The 21,696-nt window shown below is 53.2% G+C and overlaps 8 protein-coding genes across 8 annotated transcripts; 4 read left to right on the forward strand and 4 right to left on the reverse strand.

Moving 5' to 3' along the window:
• Positions 1-1,319: 1,319 nt before the first annotated feature.
• BDP55DRAFT_565623 (C2H2 type zinc-finger-domain-containing protein) lies at positions 1,320-2,447 on the forward strand (the record flags this gene model as incomplete). Its single annotated transcript, XM_060570437.1, has 1 exon — positions 1,320-2,447. The coding sequence occupies one exon, from the start codon at positions 1,320-1,322 to the stop codon at positions 2,445-2,447; it is 1,128 nt and encodes a 375-aa protein (XP_060422934.1).
• A 1,761-nt stretch (positions 2,448-4,208) lies between these two features.
• On the reverse strand, positions 4,209-5,141 carry BDP55DRAFT_638038 (uncharacterized protein; the record flags this gene model as incomplete). The annotated part of the gene is made up of 3 exons (XM_060573058.1): positions 4,209-4,405; positions 4,472-4,571; positions 4,638-5,141. 3 exons carry the CDS (start codon positions 5,139-5,141, stop codon positions 4,209-4,211), a joined length of 801 nt encoding a protein of 266 aa, XP_060422935.1.
• A 759-nt stretch (positions 5,142-5,900) lies between these two features.
• BDP55DRAFT_401889 (SGNH hydrolase-type esterase domain-containing protein) lies at positions 5,901-8,470 on the forward strand. Its single transcript, XM_060567304.1, has 5 exons — positions 5,901-6,048; positions 6,122-6,502; positions 6,552-6,650; positions 6,711-6,815; positions 6,876-8,470. The coding sequence occupies exons 2-5, from the start codon at positions 6,327-6,329 to the stop codon at positions 8,308-8,310; spliced, it is 1,815 nt and encodes a 604-aa protein (XP_060422936.1). The 5' UTR covers positions 5,901-6,048; positions 6,122-6,326; the 3' UTR covers positions 8,311-8,470.
• Positions 8,441-10,295, reverse strand: BDP55DRAFT_683269 (uncharacterized protein). Its single transcript, XM_060576325.1, has one exon. The coding sequence runs from the start codon at positions 9,942-9,944 to the stop codon at positions 8,631-8,633; it is 1,314 nt and encodes a 437-aa protein (XP_060422937.1). The 5' UTR covers positions 9,945-10,295; the 3' UTR covers positions 8,441-8,630.
• A 623-nt stretch (positions 10,296-10,918) lies between these two features.
• On the forward strand, positions 10,919-13,626 carry BDP55DRAFT_565642 (glycosyltransferase family 28 domain-containing protein; the record flags this gene model as incomplete). Its single annotated transcript, XM_060570439.1, has 6 exons — positions 10,919-11,078; positions 11,101-11,262; positions 11,343-11,494; positions 11,558-13,180; positions 13,235-13,373; positions 13,439-13,626. The coding sequence occupies 6 exons, from the start codon at positions 10,919-10,921 to the stop codon at positions 13,624-13,626; spliced, it is 2,424 nt and encodes an 807-aa protein (XP_060422938.1).
• Positions 13,627-14,872: 1,246 nt separating this feature from the next.
• Positions 14,873-15,784, forward strand: BDP55DRAFT_734288 (putative peptidase family-domain-containing protein; the record flags this gene model as incomplete). Its single annotated transcript, XM_060580193.1, has 1 exon — positions 14,873-15,784. One exon carries the CDS (start codon positions 14,873-14,875, stop codon positions 15,782-15,784), a length of 912 nt encoding a protein of 303 aa, XP_060422939.1.
• A 249-nt stretch (positions 15,785-16,033) lies between these two features.
• On the reverse strand, positions 16,034-19,247 carry BDP55DRAFT_401878 (uncharacterized protein). Its single transcript, XM_060567303.1, has 4 exons — positions 18,969-19,247; positions 18,616-18,909; positions 18,457-18,566; positions 16,034-18,405 (listed from the first exon to the last, which is right to left on the reverse strand). Exons 1-4 carry the CDS (start codon positions 19,140-19,142, stop codon positions 16,284-16,286), a joined length of 2,700 nt encoding a protein of 899 aa, XP_060422940.1. The 5' UTR covers positions 19,143-19,247; the 3' UTR covers positions 16,034-16,283.
• Positions 19,248-19,656: 409 nt separating this feature from the next.
• Positions 19,657-21,264, reverse strand: BDP55DRAFT_683282 (uncharacterized protein). The gene is made up of 2 exons (XM_060576326.1): positions 20,999-21,264; positions 19,657-20,940 (listed from the first exon to the last, which is right to left on the reverse strand). Exons 1-2 carry the CDS (start codon positions 21,028-21,030, stop codon positions 19,938-19,940), a joined length of 1,035 nt encoding a protein of 344 aa, XP_060422941.1. The 5' UTR covers positions 21,031-21,264; the 3' UTR covers positions 19,657-19,937.
• Between the last annotated feature and the right edge of the window lie 432 nt (positions 21,265-21,696).

Here is a 21,696-nt window from a genome sequence, read left to right on the forward strand (position 1 = left end):
AGAAACAGCGGCGATGATATTGAGAGGAGTTGCGGGGGTCGTTAAGCATTTTTGGGGTCGGGATAACGAGACCTACGGCAGGTTCGATTCATGTCATGTGTTGCTAGAGAGAAGGGGTAGAGGAAGAGATCATTTGACGATTTCTCCGAGCAAAGGGCGTGAGGGGGTTAGATAGCTACGGCTGAAAAGTGATTCGATACCAACTTATGAAACAAATCCACGTACTCAAGTCTTGTTACTCGCTTCCAAATGTCTGCATGTATCGAGAAGTGCATCGCTGCACTTTTAGGCTTACATCTCCTTGGTGCCCGGGCGACAGCATGTTCAACCTTCGCTTCTCACTTATGCCCAACAAAATGTTCTTTTCTCCTAATGTTAAACAATTATGGATGCGCAAAACCATCAGACCTGAAGAGGCGAGGGAAAGAAAAAGCGACGAAGGCTTTTGTCCTGACTTCAACTTGGCGATACGCCTCGCAAAGGGTCCAGATGGATCCCTTTATTTCAGGTGGTTTGTCTTGAACACCGATCTTCCCCAGAACAATACCAAATATGGTTTCCACCAAGTCCTTCCCAGCCAGAGGTCAAGTCCGTCATGTCATGGAATTGAGTTCGGTGCGGCGACGGCAAATAGCCCCCTGTAACTCGGACCGCAGTGGAGTCGATCCATGATGGCTCATTCAATTGCCAACGACGACGCGTCCCAATAGGGAAGGTCTCGGCCCCGGGATATGACTCATCTTGGTACCCTTCCTCCAATCGCTACCCTTTGCAGCGTCGGAGTCACGCCGCCTCTGAGATGTCCAGCAATTGTTTGAGAAAAATTGCAAAAATTGCACAGGCTTTGAATCCTTCGTCCAGTTTTTCATTGTTGCGATGCTGCAGGCAGTCGAGACTTGCTAGCTAACTGACTCCACAATTTGAGTCAAGGGATTTGTCGCGGGCACACGGCATCGGCTGATGAATGGTGTTTTGAGGGCTGGAGTTTAGTAAGACGCTGCTGATTCGCCAATTGTGCTTTGCGATCTTTGATCGCCGTGGACCGAGAAGTCTCGGCCGTTGCCACGATGATCCATCCAACATGGCTTCGATTCCCGCCTGACAGCTCGTTAAAGTGACGATTTATCTTATAAAGCAATCGCACATCCGAAGCATACCAGCTCTTTATTTCTCACTGGGTAGATTAATTCGTTAGACCACCCTGAACGATCTTTTCGAAGGCGCTACCGAACGAGCACACATCTTCCGCTCATCACCCTCAATTGCATCTCATGCTCGGCGTCACCACAACCACAACCACCAACACCACATCCGCTACCATGGAGCAACCAAGCATCTCCCACTTCAAGCTCTCGGCAACCTCATGCGGCACCTGCGCCGTCCACTTCGACAACCCCGACACCCGCCGTGCCCACTCAAAAAGCCAATGGCACGTCACGAACCTCAAGCGCCGCATGGCCGATCTAGAGCCTCTCACAGCGGAGCAGCACGCCGCCTCGGTCTCCACACAACCGGCCGCCGCTCCGGGCAAGGACGAGTCCACACCGGCATCCGACTCCCCTTCATCGTCTGCCTCTGAGGCCGATCTCAGCGATGCCGAGGATGACGATGATGATGACTTCATCCCGGAAGAGTGCTTATTCTGCACCACGACGTCAGACTCCCTTGACGACAATATCGCGCACATGCATAAAGCGCATGGGATGTTCATACCAGATAAGGAAAAGCTCATCGTCGATGTTGAGACGTTGGTAAAGTACCTCCATCTCGTCATCTTCAGGTACCGCGAGTGTCTGCAGTGCGGGACACAGCGACGAACGGCTGCTGCGGTACAGCAGCATATGCTTGGGAAAGGCCACTGTCGATTTGATGTCACAGCGGAGGATTCTGAGTTTAGGGACTTTTACAAGCAACCTTCAGAGGATGTTAAGAACACAAGAGAAGAGGGCGACGCCAGAAAGGCTGTTGCTGATGCCTTGGAAGAAGGCGGATCAATCCGTTTGCCTTCTGGGAAACAGCTCTCTCATCGCTCTGCTCCAGGCCCATCGAGGCCTCGCACCAAGATTGGTGCAAACAACGACACGGCTACCTCAGACAACCTCATTCAAGAAAGATCAGGCTCCTCGGGCATCAACGAGTCAGAAGCAAGCTTTCAACTCACAACTCCCTCCGGACCGGGAGGCAAGTTCGACACAAAGGTTCTGACGCGCGCCGAGAAGCGCGACGTCGTCTTTGAGACGCAGCTTTCCCGCTTGAGCATCAATGACCGCTCTGCGCTCGCCCACTTGTCTTCCGCTGAGCAGCGGAGTGTCTTGTTGACGAGGCAGAAACAGTTAGATAAGGCGGAGAAGGCCGCTAGGAGGCTTCAGACGAGGTTGGAGATGAAGGCGAATAAGACTGGGCAGGGAAACTTTGTCAATGATGTTCCTGGTCGGAAGAATGGTTAATTGAGATTTGAATGTTATCCTATCAACTACTAAATAGCTTCATAATATCCTTCTTTAGTCTTTCTCTAAGTTTGCTCTATTTCGAGATTATTCAGAGGCGACTGGGATATGAGCAAAATGGAGCAAACCTGGAAAAAGACCAGACACGTATAGTGACGCTATCTAATTATTAATAGGATATAAGTGATATAGCTCGTTATCCTCGCTTAACATATAATAGCCAGGAAGCTGCATCCTTTAATTACCCAACGAGCCTTGGGCGATATCTCCCAAGAGTTGGTTTCACCGCATTTCAATCAAGTGTTCTTAGCTAGGAGCTCAAGCAAGAGACCCAGGTGCAGCAGTGTGGCTAAGAAACCTGACATCAGGATAAATGATATATTACAGATGAGGCGTTGCGCACGAATGCGGACTGAGATCAAGGTAGCATGCGCAGAGGTGCGCCTGAGGCCTTGTTCAGACCTACGGCAAATCAAAGCCCAAGTGCGGTAAGCCTGACTCACCGCGCAGCTGCGAACACATATCTCAGGAAGACCTCATTAGCTGCCCTGTTGCGTGTTAGACCTAAGTTGTTAATCGACCTTCACTACAAATTTAATCACCGTTGACCCCGTTTGAAAGGTGTCCAGCCTGATTCTACAATCGGCCCCTCACTGCATATTTAGCCATCATTGACCGGTTGGAAAAGCGTTGCCATCGAAACAGTGAGGAGTGGAAGGGGCCTTGCCTTAGTTCGGCGGTGATCAATAGAAGGTATTTCTCAGCTAATACCATGTGGGAATATGTCATCTTGACCTCTCTTCTCAAATTCAAAACCATAAATAATCGCGTGGAGTCCTATATCCAAGATCTGGATGTAGAACTCAATCAGCAAGAAACTGTCCGTCTTTCTAGCTTTCTCGTGAGATCCAAGGAAGTTTTGCAGTGCTCTTCAAAATTTCAACACCCTCCTTCCCCCTCCGTCTATAAGCGTCATTTTGTCGCGGAGCCTTCTCTGTAACCCTTCTGCCTGATGATGGTTGCCTCCGAGTAAGACTATACTTCCACTCTACGGCTGCTTTGGCTAGCCGTGAGTATCATTGCCAGATTATTTCGCTGACTAAATATCTATACTCCGCAGAGCTAAATCCGCAGCCGCAAACAAGGCCGACAACCCCAAGAAGCATCACAAAAGCGAGTCCTCCAAGCTCCAGCAAGAGCGTCTTGCTAGATCCCACACTGAGTCCCTCGAAGACGGAAATAGGCTCGTCTCTCTTCCCGACCAGCCCAGGAAAGTCAAGAGCGCAGTAAAGGCTCATCGTAAGCAATTGTCCGAGAGGCTGGGAGGCTGAACTAGTCGTCCAAGTAAGGGGAGAAGAATTACTGGGAATGGGATCAGATCAATATTCATACCAATACGAGACACGAACTCTCTCAGTCATATGGGTTGATGCGTGTGCGAGGGATGGAATCAAGACGTTCCTAAGCTTCCACGGGCACAATTTTCTAGACATAGAAACTATTATGCATCTCACCGAAGCTATTTGGCTCGGTTGCTTTGAACATCTCTCTTGTGGTGTATGAAAGCGTGGTATAGTGATCAGAGCAAGGCTTACTCTCGTACACAATTCAGATGCATGGCATTCTAACTGTTTCTTGTTTGAACTCTTGTTATTCTTTGATCTCAAAAGCCTTCCAACCGCCTCCTATACTTGTTGGTCAAGGCCCCTCAAGTACAGTGAATTCCCCCAACGCGCTCCCGTGGCCGGGTCATAAGACCTTCTAAGGCTTCTTATGCCCAGGGCACATGACACTGACTTGCGTTGTGGTAAACTTGGGGAAAGGGTTGGGCAGGTTCAGGTTGAGATTATTGGTCGGTTTCCGTGGCACAGTGATTTGTTCATCAGCCATGAACTGCTTGCATCCCCAAGTAACGACGCCGTTGCGTACAACATCACCACCACCGCATGCGTTTTGAGCTGCAGATAAATTAGTTAGTAACTTCATTTCCACTTTTGAGTGCTTTTACAAAAGAGTCCACTCACGTCCAATCGGGCCATCCTGGCCGGCCTTGCCGTAGGCAACGATACGTGTCGGGGGAGGGTCGTTGCGTGCGGCCTCGGTCACGGCATCATCCAAATAGTACTACAATATGTCAGAATATCATTTTATAGACAGGCGATAGTTGACGTTGGGTAAAACCGAACTTACCTGGTGAACAGCAGCAACCTCGGCACAGCTGGCCTGGGTCCGGTGCTGACTATCAATGGTGGCACCACGCCTTGCCGTCTGCTGCAAGCTAGTCTGGCACCGCTCAAGTGCAACAACAACCTGCGGCTTAAGACGAGAGTCGGCGTACGTGTACAAGAATGGGCCACCCTTGAGGTTGGAAGAGAGATAGACGTCCTTGCCAAGGGCCATGGCGGCCATCATGACGGGCTGTCTGTTGAAACGGACTTTATCCGCGTTGAACTTGGTCTGCATTTCGTTGAAGGCTGCACGAGCGAGCCCGTAGAGCTGGCCGTCGTTGAAGAGTGTTCCCGTGTCTTGCTCAAAGGTAAGCTTGGCGGAGTAGACGAAGCGTTGTGCATCGTCGCGCGCTGATTTGTCGAGAGTGATTCCAAAGGTCTGAGCAGCGACGTTGAGGATGAGGGTGAAGAGCAAAAAGAGTGATGAGAGGCTAGCTCCCCAGCTGCCGCCGGCGTTGAACCACATCGTGGATTATTTTGAGACTATAGCAGACCTCGGACTATGATTCCTAGTGATAGACTGGCAAAAGAATGTAAGGGCTAAGTGCCGAATAACGAAAGAGTGGACGCGAGACCGCGGAGGAATTCAAGAGAGTGACGGTATGATGCGACGATGGTTATAGCATCATCAGAAACATACAGTATCTTGAGGAACCGGGCTGAGTTGCCCATGACATAGTTAAGTTATCTGTCAGATGGGCTTACGAACAACTGCTCCGATCTCTGTGACTGACTTGTAAACTAAACTATCTCTTGGCAGTAATCTGACAGCTTTCTCAACATCCCAGCAAGAGTTGGCTAGGGCCATTAGTTCGCCTGACGTTGATTAAAAGTTGAAGTCAAACCCATACCAATAATAGCACTGTCAATACGGCGTCGGGGTGGAAATACTTGCCCGACGGGATCGATCTAGTACGTTAAGGGAGATAGAGTTTAAGGAACAGTAAGGCTAATTAGAGTCGGCGCCCGCGGCGGTTGTGGACAACGCTGAGGGGCGCCGCCCACGTGTGGGCAGGCCGATGGACAGAAAGATTATGGCTTAATAGTATTATACGTACGAGGAGGTAATAACGACGGTATGCCCGGGCACCTTGGTGGCCTTGGCTCTTGGGGCGGAGGAGTGTCGTCTCATGTTGTGACAGCCTTCGTCTTGGCGCCGCGGTTGCCGGCAAGGCGGTAAAACTTTAAATCAATCACGACCGCCGCGTCGCCGTTGCGGGCAGCAAAGTAAAAGGAAATAACGAGCAGAAACATGATACGCCCGGGGCCGCCGAGGGCCTGCGCTTCATATATGGATTCCGTATTCCGTACGCAGTCGGCGACTATCCGTACGATACCTGTTGTCACTGACTCGCTCTTCGGCCCGAGCACCGGTACGCACCGCCACGACAAGACGCTTAGAGTTAATTAAGGGATTATAGACTAAGGCTATTTGAGGTGTTCTAGATCCATCACACATTGCAGTCCGCTTGGCGCGGAGACAACTCGCGAGTGGCTCATGCTGCAACAGCAGTTATAGTCATGCAACCACCGCCGTGTTGAAGGTGTTTGTGTTTGGGGATCTGAGCAAATCATCCCAATCATTCTGTACCAGTCTGCTTCTTAGTGCTTCTGATTTCTTAGTCACTCCTTTTTGTATACATAGCCGAGTATGAAGGCTTACACGTTGAGTCTCGGACTCTTTGTTGGGCTCGCAGTTGCTCAAAGCGATTCCACGGCCGAAGAGGTCTTTGGAGCCATCGACCAGTGCAGCACAACTAACTTTGACCAATGTCTCAAAGATTCTACTGCTCCTCATCGTTGTCTCAAGGTCCAGAAGCTTGCCGAGTAAGTGTTCCGTGCGGTTAAATATCTTTACCTACTGACATATTTCTAGTGAGATTGTTCAAGACACATGCGTTTTCAGTTGCCCTGATCAGTCGCCTTGCCTCACAAAATGTGGCACAGATCGTGGAGGTGCATGGTGTGGTGAAGGGTAAGCTAAAGTATCTTGAAATAATTACGTGGTATCAATGGTAACTAACCTGTCTAACAGAGGCACCTGCTTCTGTGACCAGGGTTGGGACACTGCCCAGCCTGCTCCCGCAGACCCCTATGACCTCTCATGGGTGAAGAAGTGGGCTGCTATCGGCGATTCTTAGTGAGTTATACCCAACGACGTGACCAGTATTCATCGTTCTGACCTAGATGTCTTTCATAGCTCCGCCGGTATTGGCTCCGGCTCGCCGTATCCCAACAGCTCAACCACCTGCGCCCGTTACGACCAGTCGTACCCAGCCTACATGCACTCCCACGAGCTCATGCCCGAGTCCGCGGCCTTCGAGTTCCTCGCCTGCTCTGGCGCCACCGCGCCCGAGATCCTCGCCAACCAGGTCTCCGCGCTGGGCACTGGCTACGACATCATCACCGTCAGCGCCGGCGGCAACGACGTCGGCCTGACCAGCATCCTCAACGCCTGCATCTTCCAATGGAACCCCTTTGCCAACTGCCCCGACGAGATGCAGGCTACCCTGAACCTCATCCGGGATACTCTGCCGGGCAACCTGGACAAGCTATACGCGGGCCTCAAGAGCAAGATCAACCCGGGCCGCAAGATTTATGTCACGGGCTATGCGAACTTCTTTGACAACACCACGACTGCCTGCGACGACGTCAGCTGGTCTTTCTGGTTCAACAGCGCCAACAAGCAGAAGCTTACTACCGAGCGTAGGACTCTGATGAACGAGCTCACTACCGCGGTCAACAACGTCATCGAGGCCGCCGTCAGAAGAGCCGGTTCTTCGTTCGAGTTTGTCAACTATGATCAGTACTTCTCCGTGCTTCAGGGCCGTTTCTGCGAGGGTGCCACCAAGGAGCCCAACGGAAACCGCGATGGCCTGCTCTTCTTTGAATGGTCCAGCAAGAATGACGATACCACACTCGCGAGACGTGAAGCCGAGCCCGAGGTCGCATCCTTCAACAACGAACAGATGCTCCCTCGTGCGACCCCCACGATTGGCGAAATTGGTGACCCCTCTCTAGAGATTCGCAGCAGCAAGCTGGGTCTCTTGTCCATCCTCTCCAAGAGAGCAGGACAGATCTGGAGCTCCTTCCCGCGGAGGCAAACCACCAAGTCCAACACAAATACACCCATGCTGGAAGTCCGTCAGGGCACGGCTGCATCACCGTCAATGGAGCAGTACATCGCCGACCAAATCACGGAAGCGCGCAAACTCAACTCCAGCCTCGTCATCTCCCTCGCCGACAACAGCGCGGCCGACCCAGCTTTTAGGGGCCGCAACAACCTCGAGGTCTCCGACTTCATTGGAGACGAAATCAAGAGAGTGTTCCACCCGCGTCCCGGCGGCCACGCCGTCATTGCCAACCTCGTCATGTGGCGTTTGGCTGAGGATAACGCTGGAACTGTCGGCGACAAGGAGTTTGGTGCGACGGAGGCTGCAGGTTGTGCTGTTCCTGTGCCGAGCACGCCGTCTATGCCTGAGACAATCCCCGGCGTGCTGCCGAATTGTCAGGCGGCTGCGCTTAAGTGCTTGAACTGCTTGGGTGGTGCGAGTGGTCTTGGTGTGTTTGTTTGCAATTTCCAGCACCACTCTGATTGCAATGCTTGTGGTGGCGGTGATGGATGCCCGTGTTAGTCTCATCGCGGGGGTTGTGGGGATAATGACGAGGTCGTAGGTGTGCGATGGGAAATATGGCCAGTGAACTTGAGCTTTCCTTTGTTCTCGTTGATGCAAAGATATCACTTAGTCTACAGTCAAAATATTCATTAGTTCAAACACTCATGCCGTGATGTTAAAGTTGTGATATCCTCAGTGATGTTAGCCTCAAGAGTCAATCACACTGCTGCGGTCATCGACGCAGAAAGAAAAGGCACGTGCGGTGGGCCTGTAAGCTGAATATCTATCGGGTTCAAGTCTCGACAATGGCAGGCTCTTGACACTACTGCCTTCCTCATCTATGGCTTCAACTCTACAGTGACATTTACTCCTGCGTCTGATCCTTGAGCGATCAAGTTGGCCTTCAACTCCTCAGCTCGCTGCTCCTCGCCAACCATTGAAATCTCCAATCTCAGCTCCTTCAAGTGTCGAGGGCGGCCCTTCAGATACTCGACAATCTTGGCTTCGAGCGACTGCCACATGGGAACCACGGGATCGTCTTCTTCCCAGTCAAGGTCGTCCCACTGGTAGTGCCACCAGAAGAACATTTCGTTGGTGATGGTCAATACCTGAAGCCCCTCGGGGAGCACATCTGCGAGCTTAGACGGGCCTTTTGTTTCCCAGCCGAGGAGTACCGGCAGAGAGATGGAGAGGCGAGTGAGTCGCGAAAAGTCCTTGAGTGATCCGAGTGAGCCGCGGATCCCCCAGGGCCCGGCCTCGCCGCAATCGATGGCCGTTGATGTCCATAGCGTCAGCGTAAAGGAGAGCTCCTCGAGTGAGGCCTTCAGTGTGTCGAGCGAGCTTCTCAAGGCCTCTAGGTCCAGCCAGGTGGTTGCGTACTCGGCGTCGATGACGTATCCGCAACGGAAAGTCTTGAGATTTGGGCAAGCTCGCAGCAGTTGGCCAACATTCTCCTCGGAGAGTTGGCATCTGCTTAGAACCATTTGTTCTAGTGTCGTTACTGAGGGGCTCGGATGGGGAGCTGGCCAGGAAAACGGCTTTCCTCCGTCTTCCACTCGATGAAGCTCCAGGCTCCGGATTTGCGGGAGGTCAAAGAACGGCAAAATATTTTCAACGTAGACATAGTGGTTGAACTCGTTTGCTGAATCTCCGTCGGGGGTCGGAACTAGAACCTTGATCGTTTCCACATTGTTGAAAGAAGAGCCAGTTGCAATATTTGAAGAGATTAGTTGGCTCAGAAGAGTCAAAAATTCATCACCGGGTGGGCGAGATTGCGTCCATTCGTCGTGGTCATTTCGGTCATAGGTCTGCGCTTCAATAGTCTCGAGGGCTGGGAGTCGCGATAATAGGATGGCGGTGGCATGTGCGAACGAGATCTCTGATTCTTGTAAGAGCGCAGTGGATATTTCGGGCGACAGGTTGGAGTCAGTCATCCACGACTTGAGGGTGGCTTTCTCGCCAATGGTGAGGCTTCTTGCTAGTAACGCCGTTTTGGGATCCCTCGCAGCCCTCACACCGCGCAATGTGACGTCTCTGATAGCGGTCAGATGTGACGGGCTGGTCAACAGTCGTCGCATGTCGTACACAACGTCTGTGAGATCTGACTGATCCCAGTCCCACAAGATGGCGGTCGGTGTCGGTTCGTGAGACATGTTAAGGGTGCCTTGCTGATTCAACAAGATTGAATAGAATGCTCGTGTGATGATTCGATCAAGCCGGCGGAGAAATAAAAGATTGGGAGATTGTCCTTATTCAACGTGGAAGCCATGGTGAAAGTGGTTCGCAACGACGTGTTCGTCCCGCCCGAGTGGTACCTGCGTTGCTTCGTCTGATTACATTTAGCGGCTCATTCCCTAGAGTTCTGGTCCGCGAAACCTTAAGAAGCCCTGTCGATTAACGTCTTACACGCCAACTTGGCGTACCATGGGTATGTCATGTCATGCTAGTCATGCTGTCAATGTCATGCCGGCCAGAGTCTGTGCGGCCATAAATACATTATTTCTACCTAGTTGTTCTTGCACAACCGGATTAATACCTCCGAGGTCCTCGGAAAGGAGAATCATCCTCATCAATGATCAGTCATCAATCAACACGTGAGATAAAGATTGAGCCTCTGCTCGAGCCACCCGTCTCAATATGGCTGACGAATCTGTGGCTCATGGAATTGTGGCTTTCTCTTAAATGGAGACCCGAGGCGGATCCGAATACATCGGTCCTCAGTTGACTTCATCTTGTGCATTGCCTGAACCGAGCAATGCGAGCCCCCCGTAAACTCGGAAACCCACGCCGCTATCCACATCACCACGGCGCAGTGGGGTTTCAACGGCGGCAATGCCGAATCGGTGGAATATTTACATCGGTTTTGCTGTTGCCTCGCGGTGAAAGAACGAACACGCGTACTATGCGAGCCACTGACATGCTGCGGCCCGGCATCAGCCTCCAACGGCGTTCCGGCGATGTCGACAAAACCCCGCTTCAGCGCCGCTTACGCAAAAGTGAATCCATCGACAACTCTACCGTTTCCGGCGGAGATTTTGAGGGCTGTCGTATAAATTGATCACGGGCCTCTCTCGTCATACTCTTACGGCCACCTACTGCAACTGCCGCTTTGCCAATAACGGAAAATATGTCTATCATAGATTCAAAGAGAAGCTTGGCAGCTGCCGAGACTGAACACGCAGAGTCTCTCTGCAACGTCCCTCCTCCCTACGAGCTACACTCCACCGGTCCGCTCTTGTCTAGCCAGGCTGCCATCCAGTGTCAGAATAGCAACTCCTGCATATTCCGTACTCGAAACTAATCTTCAAGCAGCTGACGGCCATGTGAACATCAACTTCCAGTCGCAGAATCCAGGGGAGCTGTGGGAGCAGCTCCCCCCTTTTCCTACAGCTGAGGGTCTGGCGTTGCCGAACATCAACCTCAAGCCCGTACCATTCCTGAATGTGGTGATACAGGTAGTCGGCAGTCGTGGTGAGTTCCACGCGGCAAAATATTGCCCAAAGCCTCCTTGTTGGACGCTGAGGTTGGCCTGCTAAGATACATGTAATCAGGTGATGTTCAGCCCTTCATAGCGCTAGGCACAGCTCTCCGCCGTTACGGTCATAGAGTTCGCCTCGCCACACATGACAACTTTGCCAAGTTCGTAACCGACTCTGGCCTCGAGTTCTTCCCGATCGGAGGGGATCCTGCAGACTTGATGTCGGTATGTCTTGCGCTTCTCTCTTGAATATCCTTTCCCTCGCGTTTGCCACTGACGGAAACCAAGTATATGGTTCGGAACCCTGGTCTGATACCCTCGATGGAGTCTTTGAAGGGCGGCGACGTGGGGAAGAAACGCCGGATGATACGCCAAATGCTCTATGGTTGTTGGCGATCTTGCATCGATCCCGACGCCATCAGCAGCCGACCGTTCGTTGCTGACGCCATCATCGCTAACCCTCCGAGCTTCGCCCATGTTCATTGCGCGCAGGCCCTCGGAATTCCGGTGCACATCATGTTCACCATGCCGTGGACGGCAACGCGCGCTTTCCCCCACCCGCTAGCAAACATCCAACGCAACAAGGACTTGGAGCCGCAGGTGACCAATTGGCTGTCGTATGGTGTAGTTGAGTTGATGACCTGGCAGGGCCTGGGCGATGTCATCAACAGCTGGCGGAGGAAAGACCTTCATCTCGCGCCGATTCCCGCCAGTATGGGGCCAGGCGTGACAACATTCCTCAAGATCCCGCACACATACTGTTGGTCACCGGCGGTGGTACCCAAGCCTGCAGATTGGGGTCCAGAAATTGACGTCTGTGGCTTCTTCATGCGCGACGAACCATCCTACAAGCCATCTGCCGACTTGGACGCCTTTCTTTCAGCCGGACCGCCCCCCTTGTATGTCGGGTTTGGCAGTATTGTTGTCGACGATCCGGGGCGTTTCACAGATGTCATTCTCGAGGCTGCTGGCATTTGTGGCGTTCGTGTCATCATCTCGCGAGGATGGAGCAAGCTGGGCGAGGGCAAGTCAAACACAGACGACGTGTTCTATCTTGGGGATTGCCCACACGAGTGGCTGTTCAAACGAGTGTCAGCCGTGGTTCACCATGGAGGAGCTGGCACGACGGCCTGTGGCCTCATCAACGCGAGACCAACCATTGTCGTCCCGTTCTTTGGTGATCAGCCGTTTTGGGGCCGAGTCATTGCAAAGTCGGGCGCAGGGCCCTTGCCCATGCCTCAAAAGGAGTTCCGTACGGAGCAGCTCGTAGAGGCCATCCGCTACTGTCTCACACCCGAAGCAAACAATGCGGTCCAAGAAGTAGCCAGCGCAATGCAACAGGAACGGGGCGTCGATACCGCCACAGACTCGTTCCATCGTAATTTCCCAGTCAACTACCTCGGTTGCGACCTTGTCTGTGGCCAGCGCGCAGCCTGGCTGCTAGAGAAACAGTCCAAATCGGGCACCAAGCGGATGAGACTCTCGAACCAAGCAGCGTCTTCTCTGATCGATGCGAAAAAGATCAAGATGGCCGACCTGAAGCCCTTGAGAACGAAAGAATACGACACCGACGTGAAGCGATGGGATCCCATCACCGGTGGTGCCTCCTCGTTCTTAGGTATCGTTACTGACTTCACCGTCGCTTTGGGAGGTACCTTTATCGATCCTTGGAAGGAGTACAAGCGCTCCCGTGCGACGGGTCATGAGGCTGGTCAAGCGAGTGGTGCCGCCGCAATGGCCGTTGGCAAGGGATTCGCCTCCATGACCGGATCAATAGTCAAGGGCAGCCTTGTGAGCATGCCTCTTGCTATCGCAGAAGGGTTGCACAACACTCCGGGTTTGTACGGCGACAAGGTACGAGATAACGGCAAGGTGGAAGACTGGAAGAGCGGGGGAGTTGTAGCCGCCAAGGTAAGTTTGGTTATCGAATATGATCATACAAAATCATGGCTGACGTGGACCTAGACCTTCGGGACCGGATTCTACGACGGACTGACGGGTGTCTTCACTGATCCCTACAAAGGCGCGAAGGAAGGAGGTGCGCTCGGTCTAGCAAAGGGAGTTGCCACAGGATCCGTCGGCCTCTTGCTCAAACCAGGAGCAGGTAAGCAAACAACCCTCATGTTTGGCAAAAGTTTTCGGTCGAAGCTAACCCGGCGGCGTGGTTAGCAATGTTCGGCCTCATTGCCTACCCTGCCCAGGGGATTCATAAATCCCTCAAAGCAAGAACCGGCCGTAGCCACGAAGTGTTGAAGGCGAAAACCGCGCTCCTGGATCACGACCGACGACAGAACAACGGGAACCCCCGCGACGGAAGCAAGGTCCTGCAGGTGTTCGACGCTTACTTTACGCAATAGAGTTACATCCGTCAACACTATTCGCGCATGTCCCGACGTAGCCACTAAGATACTAGTATTACCAAGTGACTGGAAGCTCTAACAGACCGTCTCGGAGTCTCCCCGGTCCATGTGAGTGGTGTCGTGAACCCATGGCGTGGCTGGTCTTGTTCTATGCATGCGGAAAGCAAGCGTGGAGAGCGAGAAGGGAAACAGAAGTTGGAGGGTCGCACTTGTCAGTCGTTAGGCAAGAGTTTGAAGCATTCAGCCCACAAGCTGAACAAACAACCCAACACTTGGAAACGAGACAGGCAGAACACTCGAGGCGGGGGGGCGGGAAACAAGAGAGCAAAAACAAAACAAAAAGCGGGTCTATGCCGGACCCCGGTTCCGACACCTTGATGTCCTCCGAGTCGAGCGGGGGTCCGAGAACCCGGATGGCCACCGGGCGACTCAGCTCCCAGCTGTAAAAGTCCGCTCCAACGTCACCGAATTCACGAGCCAACACGACTTAGCACTTCTTGGCCGTGGAGTCGAGTTTTTGCAACCAAGCTTCGCCATTCGTTCTATGGTCCATTGTCCAATCGACCTCAAGAACATCAAGGTGATCGTGAGCTTGGCACAGAGCTGCCCGCGCCTTGGCATCACCCGACTAATACCTCACGCATGGCCAAGAGTGTTCTAAGAAGGCAGTCGTGGCCGACGGAATGGGCTCCACTGGCGCAATATTGGATCTTTTTCATCAAAGAAGCTTGTTGACGAGCATACGACGAGAGGGGAACGTGGAAAGATGGAGGGATTATCCAACTGCGACAAGCGGCAAAGATGGCTAGCAATGAACGCAGAATCCGGAGCAAGAGGGCATTAGGATGGAATTGGACATGCCCGACACACCTTACTACCTGGCTAGGATGGAAGGATTTGCCTACTTGTGGGCAAGACGAGCAACGAACCTGCCCAAGCAAGCAAGCATGGCAGCGCTAGCAGGTCTTGGCTCGACATCTCGAAGAGCCTCTCGAGTTCCATTGGAGACCCGAGGAGACGGAACTGAGAAAGAAAAACTTCATCCACATGGCACCCCGCAGCTATAAAAGACCATTGCATACCTCGCATCTTCCAATATCAAGCTCCTATCTTCAAGCTGTTTCCTAAGCTCCAAGTCCAAGCTCAAGCTCACATCTGACAAGACTTTTCACCAAGCCGTACACAAGAGCCTCATCACACCAGAAGCCTTACTCAAGAAAGTCCTTCAAAGTCACTCCTCAAGATGCAGTACAGCCTCGCCTCCGCAGCCCTGCTGCTCTCCGCCCTCGCGGACGCGACCCCTCTCGCCCGCCGCCAGGCCTCTTCCACCTCCGAGACCGTCTCCGTCCCCGCGGCCCCGGCCTCCACTCCGCAAGCCCCCTACGACTGGTCCGCCGGCTGGCAAAAGACCTTCCCCATCCACCAATCCTGTAACTCGACCCTCCGCGCCCAGCTTGAGATCGGCCTCGCCGAGACTCAGCAGCTCGCCGCACACGCCCGGGACCACATCCTCCGCTTCGGCAACAGCTCCGAGCACGTCCGCAAGTACTTTGGCAACTCATCCACCGCCACCCCCGTGGGATGGTACGACCGCGTCGTCAACGCAGACAAGAACGGCATGACCTTCCGCTGCGACGACCCGGACCGCAACTGCGCCACCCAGTCCGGCTGGGCGGGCCACTGGCGCGGCGCAAACGCCTCCCAGGAGACCGTCATCTGCCCTCTGTCCTTCGAGATCCGCCGCCCCCTTTCTTCGGTCTGCGGCCTGGGCTACAACGTTGCCAACTCCAAGCTCAACACCTTCTGGGCCACCGATCTCCTCCACCGCGTCTTCCATGTGCCCCTCATCTCCGAGGGCGCCGTCGAGCACTACGCCGAAGACTACGCCGAGGCCCTCGAGCTCGCAAAGAACAACGCGACTTACTCTGTCGTTGACAGCGATGCCCTGCAGTACTTCGCCATTGACGTCTGGGCCTACGATATCGCTGCCCCCGGCGTCGGATGCCCTGGCGAGCTCGAGGAGGAGGACCACGACCACGATGCTACGCCTACGACTACCGCTGCTGCTGGTGCCGCTACCACCACTGCCGCTGCGACTTCCAGTGCTCCTCAGGAGTGCCACACCCACGCTGACGGCGTTCAGCACTGCACCTAAGTCATGTTCGTCACGGAGACGGCATGACAGTGTAAGAGACAAGACACAATCAAAACGAAGTGAAGGAGTAGTGGGTGAAGTGAGCAAGTAATGAAACATCGACATGCCGGAAACGATACCACTAGGATCATGAATTAGACGAATGAGGAAACATTCCAAACAACATTTTCAGGAGGGGATTTCTTAATGCACATAGATTAGATCAAACACCCTCATTATTTAAAAATCAGTAATAATAATGACAATTGCCTGTCAGAACAATACGCTCCCCCTTGCCATTCTCCTTTTGTGTGTAAATGCTAGAGAGCCAATTCGTGGCCCTTCTCTTTCCCCAACTCGGTTGAAAGTGTCGTTATTCAACTTTGTTGCCTTGACCCAATTATAACGGCCGAATGAGCTCGTCAAAAGGCGCATACACTTGTCTGTTGTTGTATAATGATCATAGTCCAATTCTTAACCTCGGAATGGTGCTCCAAACGACATTATGCTATGCAAACACTCAATCTACAATCAGTCCCTCCAAGACATTCATGGCCTTGCTACCCTCGCTCTCAAACTTGCTAACCATAGCCTCACACTCCTGTCGCAGCTTCGACTCGGCCTGGTTGGCATTGTGGTGAATCCACTCCTCCACCGTCATGCGCATCTCGGGGCTTGTCAGCTCCGTGCCTTTGTGAAGGAGCCTGTCTACAGGGTTCCTTTTGTCCGACTTTTCGGGGGATCCGAAGACAAGGTCGATGTCAACGGGGTTCCAGGGCGTAGTGCTTTGGAGGCTCGCCAAAGCTTTGCGCTTAGTCGGCGAGTTTGGTCTTGCTGGGGTAGATGAGATGGGCGCATGTGTCACTCGCTTCTGAGTTGTGGAGGGTCTTGAAGACGGAGGCTGGTTCTCGGCATCTGAGGACTGGGGAGATGGCGAAGGGGAAACAGCTGCCTGGCGAGCCGACTGGGCAGGAGAGATTCGCGGTGTCCCTGATTGATTTTGCACACTGCGGCGAGCAGATGAAGTAAGGACGGGAGATGATAGCGGTGGCGGAGAGCTCGTCTTCAGTGCGCTCCTTGGTGTGGGCTCAGGTGCCTCAGATTCTGGCTCTTGCTCAAGCTCATCTGCTTGCTCCAGCTCGGACTCTTCCTCCTCTTCCGGCTCGTCCGCAAGTTCATCGGGAAGGTCTTCCTCTGGTTCCTCCAGCTCCTCTTGTTCTTCTTCAGGCTCATCTTGAGGCTCTACGGGCGCAGGTGTTTGCCGTGCCGAAGCAAAAGATTGGCGCGCAGACGCGTCTTCGGCTTCAGTCTCAATCTCAGCTTCAGGCTCAGGCTCAGGCTCAGGCTGAGCCTCAAGTTGCGGCTCAACCGTATCAGCAGCGGCCGCAATCTGCGGCTCAATAGCCTCTACCTCTTCAACCTTACTAGCGTTTTCCAGAGATGCACGCGACGCCAATGATGCCTTTGAGGGGCGACCGCGTTTCCTACCAGTGCTTGCGCGAGCAGGCTTTGTCGTAATCACCGTGGCAGTGCTGATCTCGTCCTCTTCAACATCAGCAGGCTCCTCAGGACGGCTAGGCTCTGCTGAAACCGCTAACTCGTCTTCTTCGACGACCACTTTAGCGGCCTTGACATTCTGAGCCTTGATCTGCTTAGACACCTTGCGGGGCGCTGCGACCTTGCCCCCCTTTTTGGGAACTTCTAGCACCTCAGGCTCGTCAATGGTCATTTCGGCCTCCAGTTGCTTCAGTTCGTCGTCAACATCGTTTTCGTCTGCCACGTATGGTTCCGCGTCAAACATCTCATGGTTATCTGACGGCTCACTGACCGCAGACTCCTTGCTCGAACGGCTCTTCTTCGACTTCGCCTTGGGCGCAGGGGCTTTCTTTCGTTCGGAATCAGAATCTTGCATGATATCCTCGTCGTCGGTCAGCGGACGCTCAAGGTCAGCCTCAAGCTGCCGGGTAATCTCGTCATCATCTTCGGGGAATGCGCCAGGAGCAGTGCGCAAGGATACTATCGACGCGTTTGACCTCTGTGACGTTGCCGAGGCTTTCCGTGTTCCCTTGGTCCCAGACGCGCGCGCAGTCTTGCGGCCTTTTGGTGCCTTCGCCGGTGGCGGCGCATCGCCAATGCTGATGTCCTGTTGTGATTGTTCGATTGTCGAGCTATCAGCTGCGGCTTTGGGGCGACCGCGTCCTCCGCGTTTCTTTGGTGCAGGCGCCTCAGATACTGTGAGCGCTGAATCATCGACTTCGTCGCTCGTGCGCTTGCGGCCTCGGGCAGGTTTTGATGGTAGCGGAATCTCTTCCTCCGCCATGGCCTCATCCTCGACAACTTCAACAGGCTCGTCCTTCTTTGCCTTGGTCTTCCTGCCTTTCGCCGCGGTTGTGGTTTTCTTGGCGCGAGTACCCTTCTTGCTGCCCATCGTGGAGGTCGTTGTCAAGACGCTGTCGTCGAACTCAGCGGGAACGTCTGTTATCGATGTGATGTCGGACACTGATGTCGCGACTGATTGTACGGATAGCCTTGATGTGTTCTTTGAACCTCGGGCTGCCTTGCCCTTTGGCTTCCTCGTGGAAGCGTGTTGATTCACCAAGGCGAAGTACGGACAATGTGGGGATCGGTTGAAGTGTTCGTCCCTGTGATTGGGTCAGATGATGTTTGGGGAAACAGAACTCTAGGGGACGTACATGGGCTTGTCGTTCTGTTCCCAACCGTCCAGAGCAAGCTCGCAGTAGGTGCAAGTCGCCATGTCGTTGTATTCGAGGGAAGGCGTGTATTTCCATCCTGCTTCGGCGAGCTACAATCTGGTTAGCAGAGGGAGGTCTGGTCGGAATGCCGTGACTGACCTGTTTGATCTTATTCTTCCAGCCCCTCTTTCCCTCATGTGGCCACCGTCCATCGAAAGTCGCTTTCCTGGCCGCGATCATTCGGGTGCTGGCAGGGTCCTCGGAGGACAGACCGTTCAGGTTGGCTTCGATACCCGCGACAATGGCCCACCCGCAGTCCGGGGAGTGCTTCAGGTGCTCCTCGAGGGGCTTATCGCCCTCTTCCCAGCCATCGAGAGATTTGTTGCACAGGAAGCATGCGACGTTGTCGGGGTTCTCGGGGAACGGCCGCCAGACGAAACCTGCTTTCGCGAGCTGCGGGCAAGTTAGCACACGCGTCGTCTTCTGTCCAGCTCTCGCGACTGCAGACATACGTCTTCTGGCAACAGGTATTTCATATGTGGCCATGTGAGGTTTTTGCCGCCCTTAGTCGCGCCTGATTGACGGCGCTTCGGTGCAGGGTAGACCTGATGGAAAGAGCCCAGGCGGCCATCGTGTGTGAAGTATTCGTTGGGGACTAAGCCCTCAAAGGCGAGGTTCTCGGTCATATTAGGCTATAGCTAGGCGATTTGTAATAGCTATGAAGCTCGGGGTTCGTGCAAAGTGAGGCTGGTCGCGATCCAGAGCGCGGACAGTTTGCGCAAGAGGCGTGCACAGGACGAACGCGTCGATCGCAGGGAGGAAATATTATTCGCGGCTAGAATGCATCGGGTCACACAAGGTTGAGCTGGGATCGCGTCGGTCTTCGAAGAGTAGGAATGGTCGAAAGGAGATATCGAGGGGAGCAATGTTTTTCAATCGTCGAATGCGGGAGTGTAGCAACAGAATCGGAGTCGAGAAGAGCAAGGATTGAAGTGGTGGTGCGGCAGACACCAGCCCGTATTGGCTATCTCGATCGCGTTTGTTTACATTCAACCTCTGTTTCCGTTGCTAGCTGGTGGGTCCGGCGGGGTGTGGCTCATTTCTGCCCTGTCGGCTTTGTGACAGGCCCCTCAGCCACACTGCGTTAGTCATTCAGAACTCCCGTAACGACTTCGTGTTAGGACTTGAGACACTGCACCAAGAAGCTCACTCGAGGACCAAAGTACGGTTTGTATCGGATTGTTTCCTTGGTTTCTAGAAATCCTCCCACAGATTCAGTAACGCGAACCTTCTACTCCTAAGATTTCCTAGCCTGAAAAATCCCTATCCTCAGCTTGCACGGTTTTGCCCGGCAGATTTCTCGCTCTAGCCAAGGAAGAGAGGCTCGCCCGTCTGAGCAGCAAGAGGCCCTCGACTACGCCTTTCTCGGCTGAGCCAACGCTTCCTTCATGTCCATATTCTAATGCACTCGCTACCACCTCTTACGCGGGCCCTCCGTCTCTGAGCTCTCTCCAGTAGTCATGGGGGATCTCGCGAAACAGATCAATGGCAAAACCAGGGACACTCTCCAGTACTGGTTCCAGATCCTTATCCCTCATCATCCACTCCATGTCGGTGAGACAGAATTGCAGGAGTAGCTTTCTGAGATCGTCATCTCGGGATGTGGTATTGGAATAAACGTGCTGAATTGTAACGGCTATGGCTCGCAACATCTCGTCGGTGCCTGGAGCATACAAGAGGCTCTGGCGAAGTTTGTGCAAGCAGAGTCTCTTGAGTTCGACAATCTTGAACTGGTTTGCAACGAGATATAGCTTGGCATGTGCGAGGAAGACTTCCTTATAGCCAGTTCGATGTTGTTGCTGGACGTCTTCTAGCCAGTCTTCAGTTGTCGCTTCGGTGGCTCCAGAAGGAATGGGGAAATGCTCTTCACAGAACCTGTACTGAGCACTGGTATGCTGCTGAGACTGCAAATCGTTTGAGACACTCCTGATCCACATGTACAATGACGATATCTCAGGCTGCTGAGTATTTTGTCGAGTGACTGCAGCTCCCGTCCCGAGGCGCAGCGGCGTGGAACTCCCCGCTCTTGAAGGTCTCGCGTGGGTCGTATCTCCGGGTGTGTTGACGTTCCCTTTGCCATCGTCGCTCGCCGGATTAGGTGTATGATCGCTTCCATTCTCTTCCTCGGCCGCGTTGAAGGTGCTGTTCTGCTTGCATTTGGACAAAGCAGGCACTGTGTAGTCGATGGAGTAAGCATACTCCATCAAGTTAACAAAAGTAGCCGGCTCGATCTGAGGCCAGAACATGAGAGACGACGAGTCTCTTTCGTTGACACGTTCGTTGGCAATGCCAACAGGGATAGCTGTGCTCCGTCTAACGAAATCCTCGAAAGATGGGGATAAAGCAAAGAAGGCAGATTCGTGACCGATATGGTTGATCTGGTCTTTGCCGATGACGAACTTAAGGGTCCTGGATCGAAAGATCCTGTAGTCTCGCGTTAGCTTAACTTGGTCAAGACGCGTCGAGGTAAATGGGGGCCAACCGGCTCATGTCACGCTTGCGCTTTAGAGACATGTTTGATGATCCTGCGGAGGCGAGGCTTCGTTGCGAACTCGCTGGAGTGGGATTATTGTTGGAGGGATAGAGATGAAGGGAAAAGAAAAGTTTTCAGAAAGCTCGGGAATGATGATTGATCAACTTGAAGTGATTCTTCGGAGTCTTGATTCAAAGACTAAGTTGGAAAAGGTAGGCCCAGGGACTTGAGGTACTAAAGCAACGTAGGAGGGAAGGAATTTAAGGAAGGTGTCATGGGGGGGGGGGGTTTGAGGTTGAGAATCCGTCTCTAGGAAGGAAGGAACGTGAGGCTGACTAGGGTCTGCCTTCCTTCCACGTGGGATTGACCTCAGGCTTCTCAACACTGACAAACTTCACGTGATGTCATGGACCGAAAAAAACAGCAAGGTAAAGAGTACTTCGTTGCGATTTTCATAGTGTGGACTAATCGTTCAGAGGAAAGGGTAGAAAAGCAAAGAAGAAAGTGTTTTGCCACGAAGTTGAAAGTTTCAATTCAACATTGGACTACGTCAGGTGAGGTACGGCTCCTAGCCACTATAAATATATTTTGTCTACAGCCAAACGCGTATTACTGATGGTAGTGTAAACCAAAGAATGAGATCATTGCCACCTACTGCCAAGTTTTGTCTCTCTAGATGATGAAGACTGGTTATCAAACGTCTACTG

Source organism: Colletotrichum godetiae, assembly GCF_030913485.1.
Source record: "Colletotrichum godetiae strain CBS 193.32 chromosome Unknown BDP55scaffold_77, whole genome shotgun sequence".
NCBI lineage: Eukaryota > Fungi > Ascomycota > Sordariomycetes > Glomerellales > Glomerellaceae > Colletotrichum > Colletotrichum godetiae.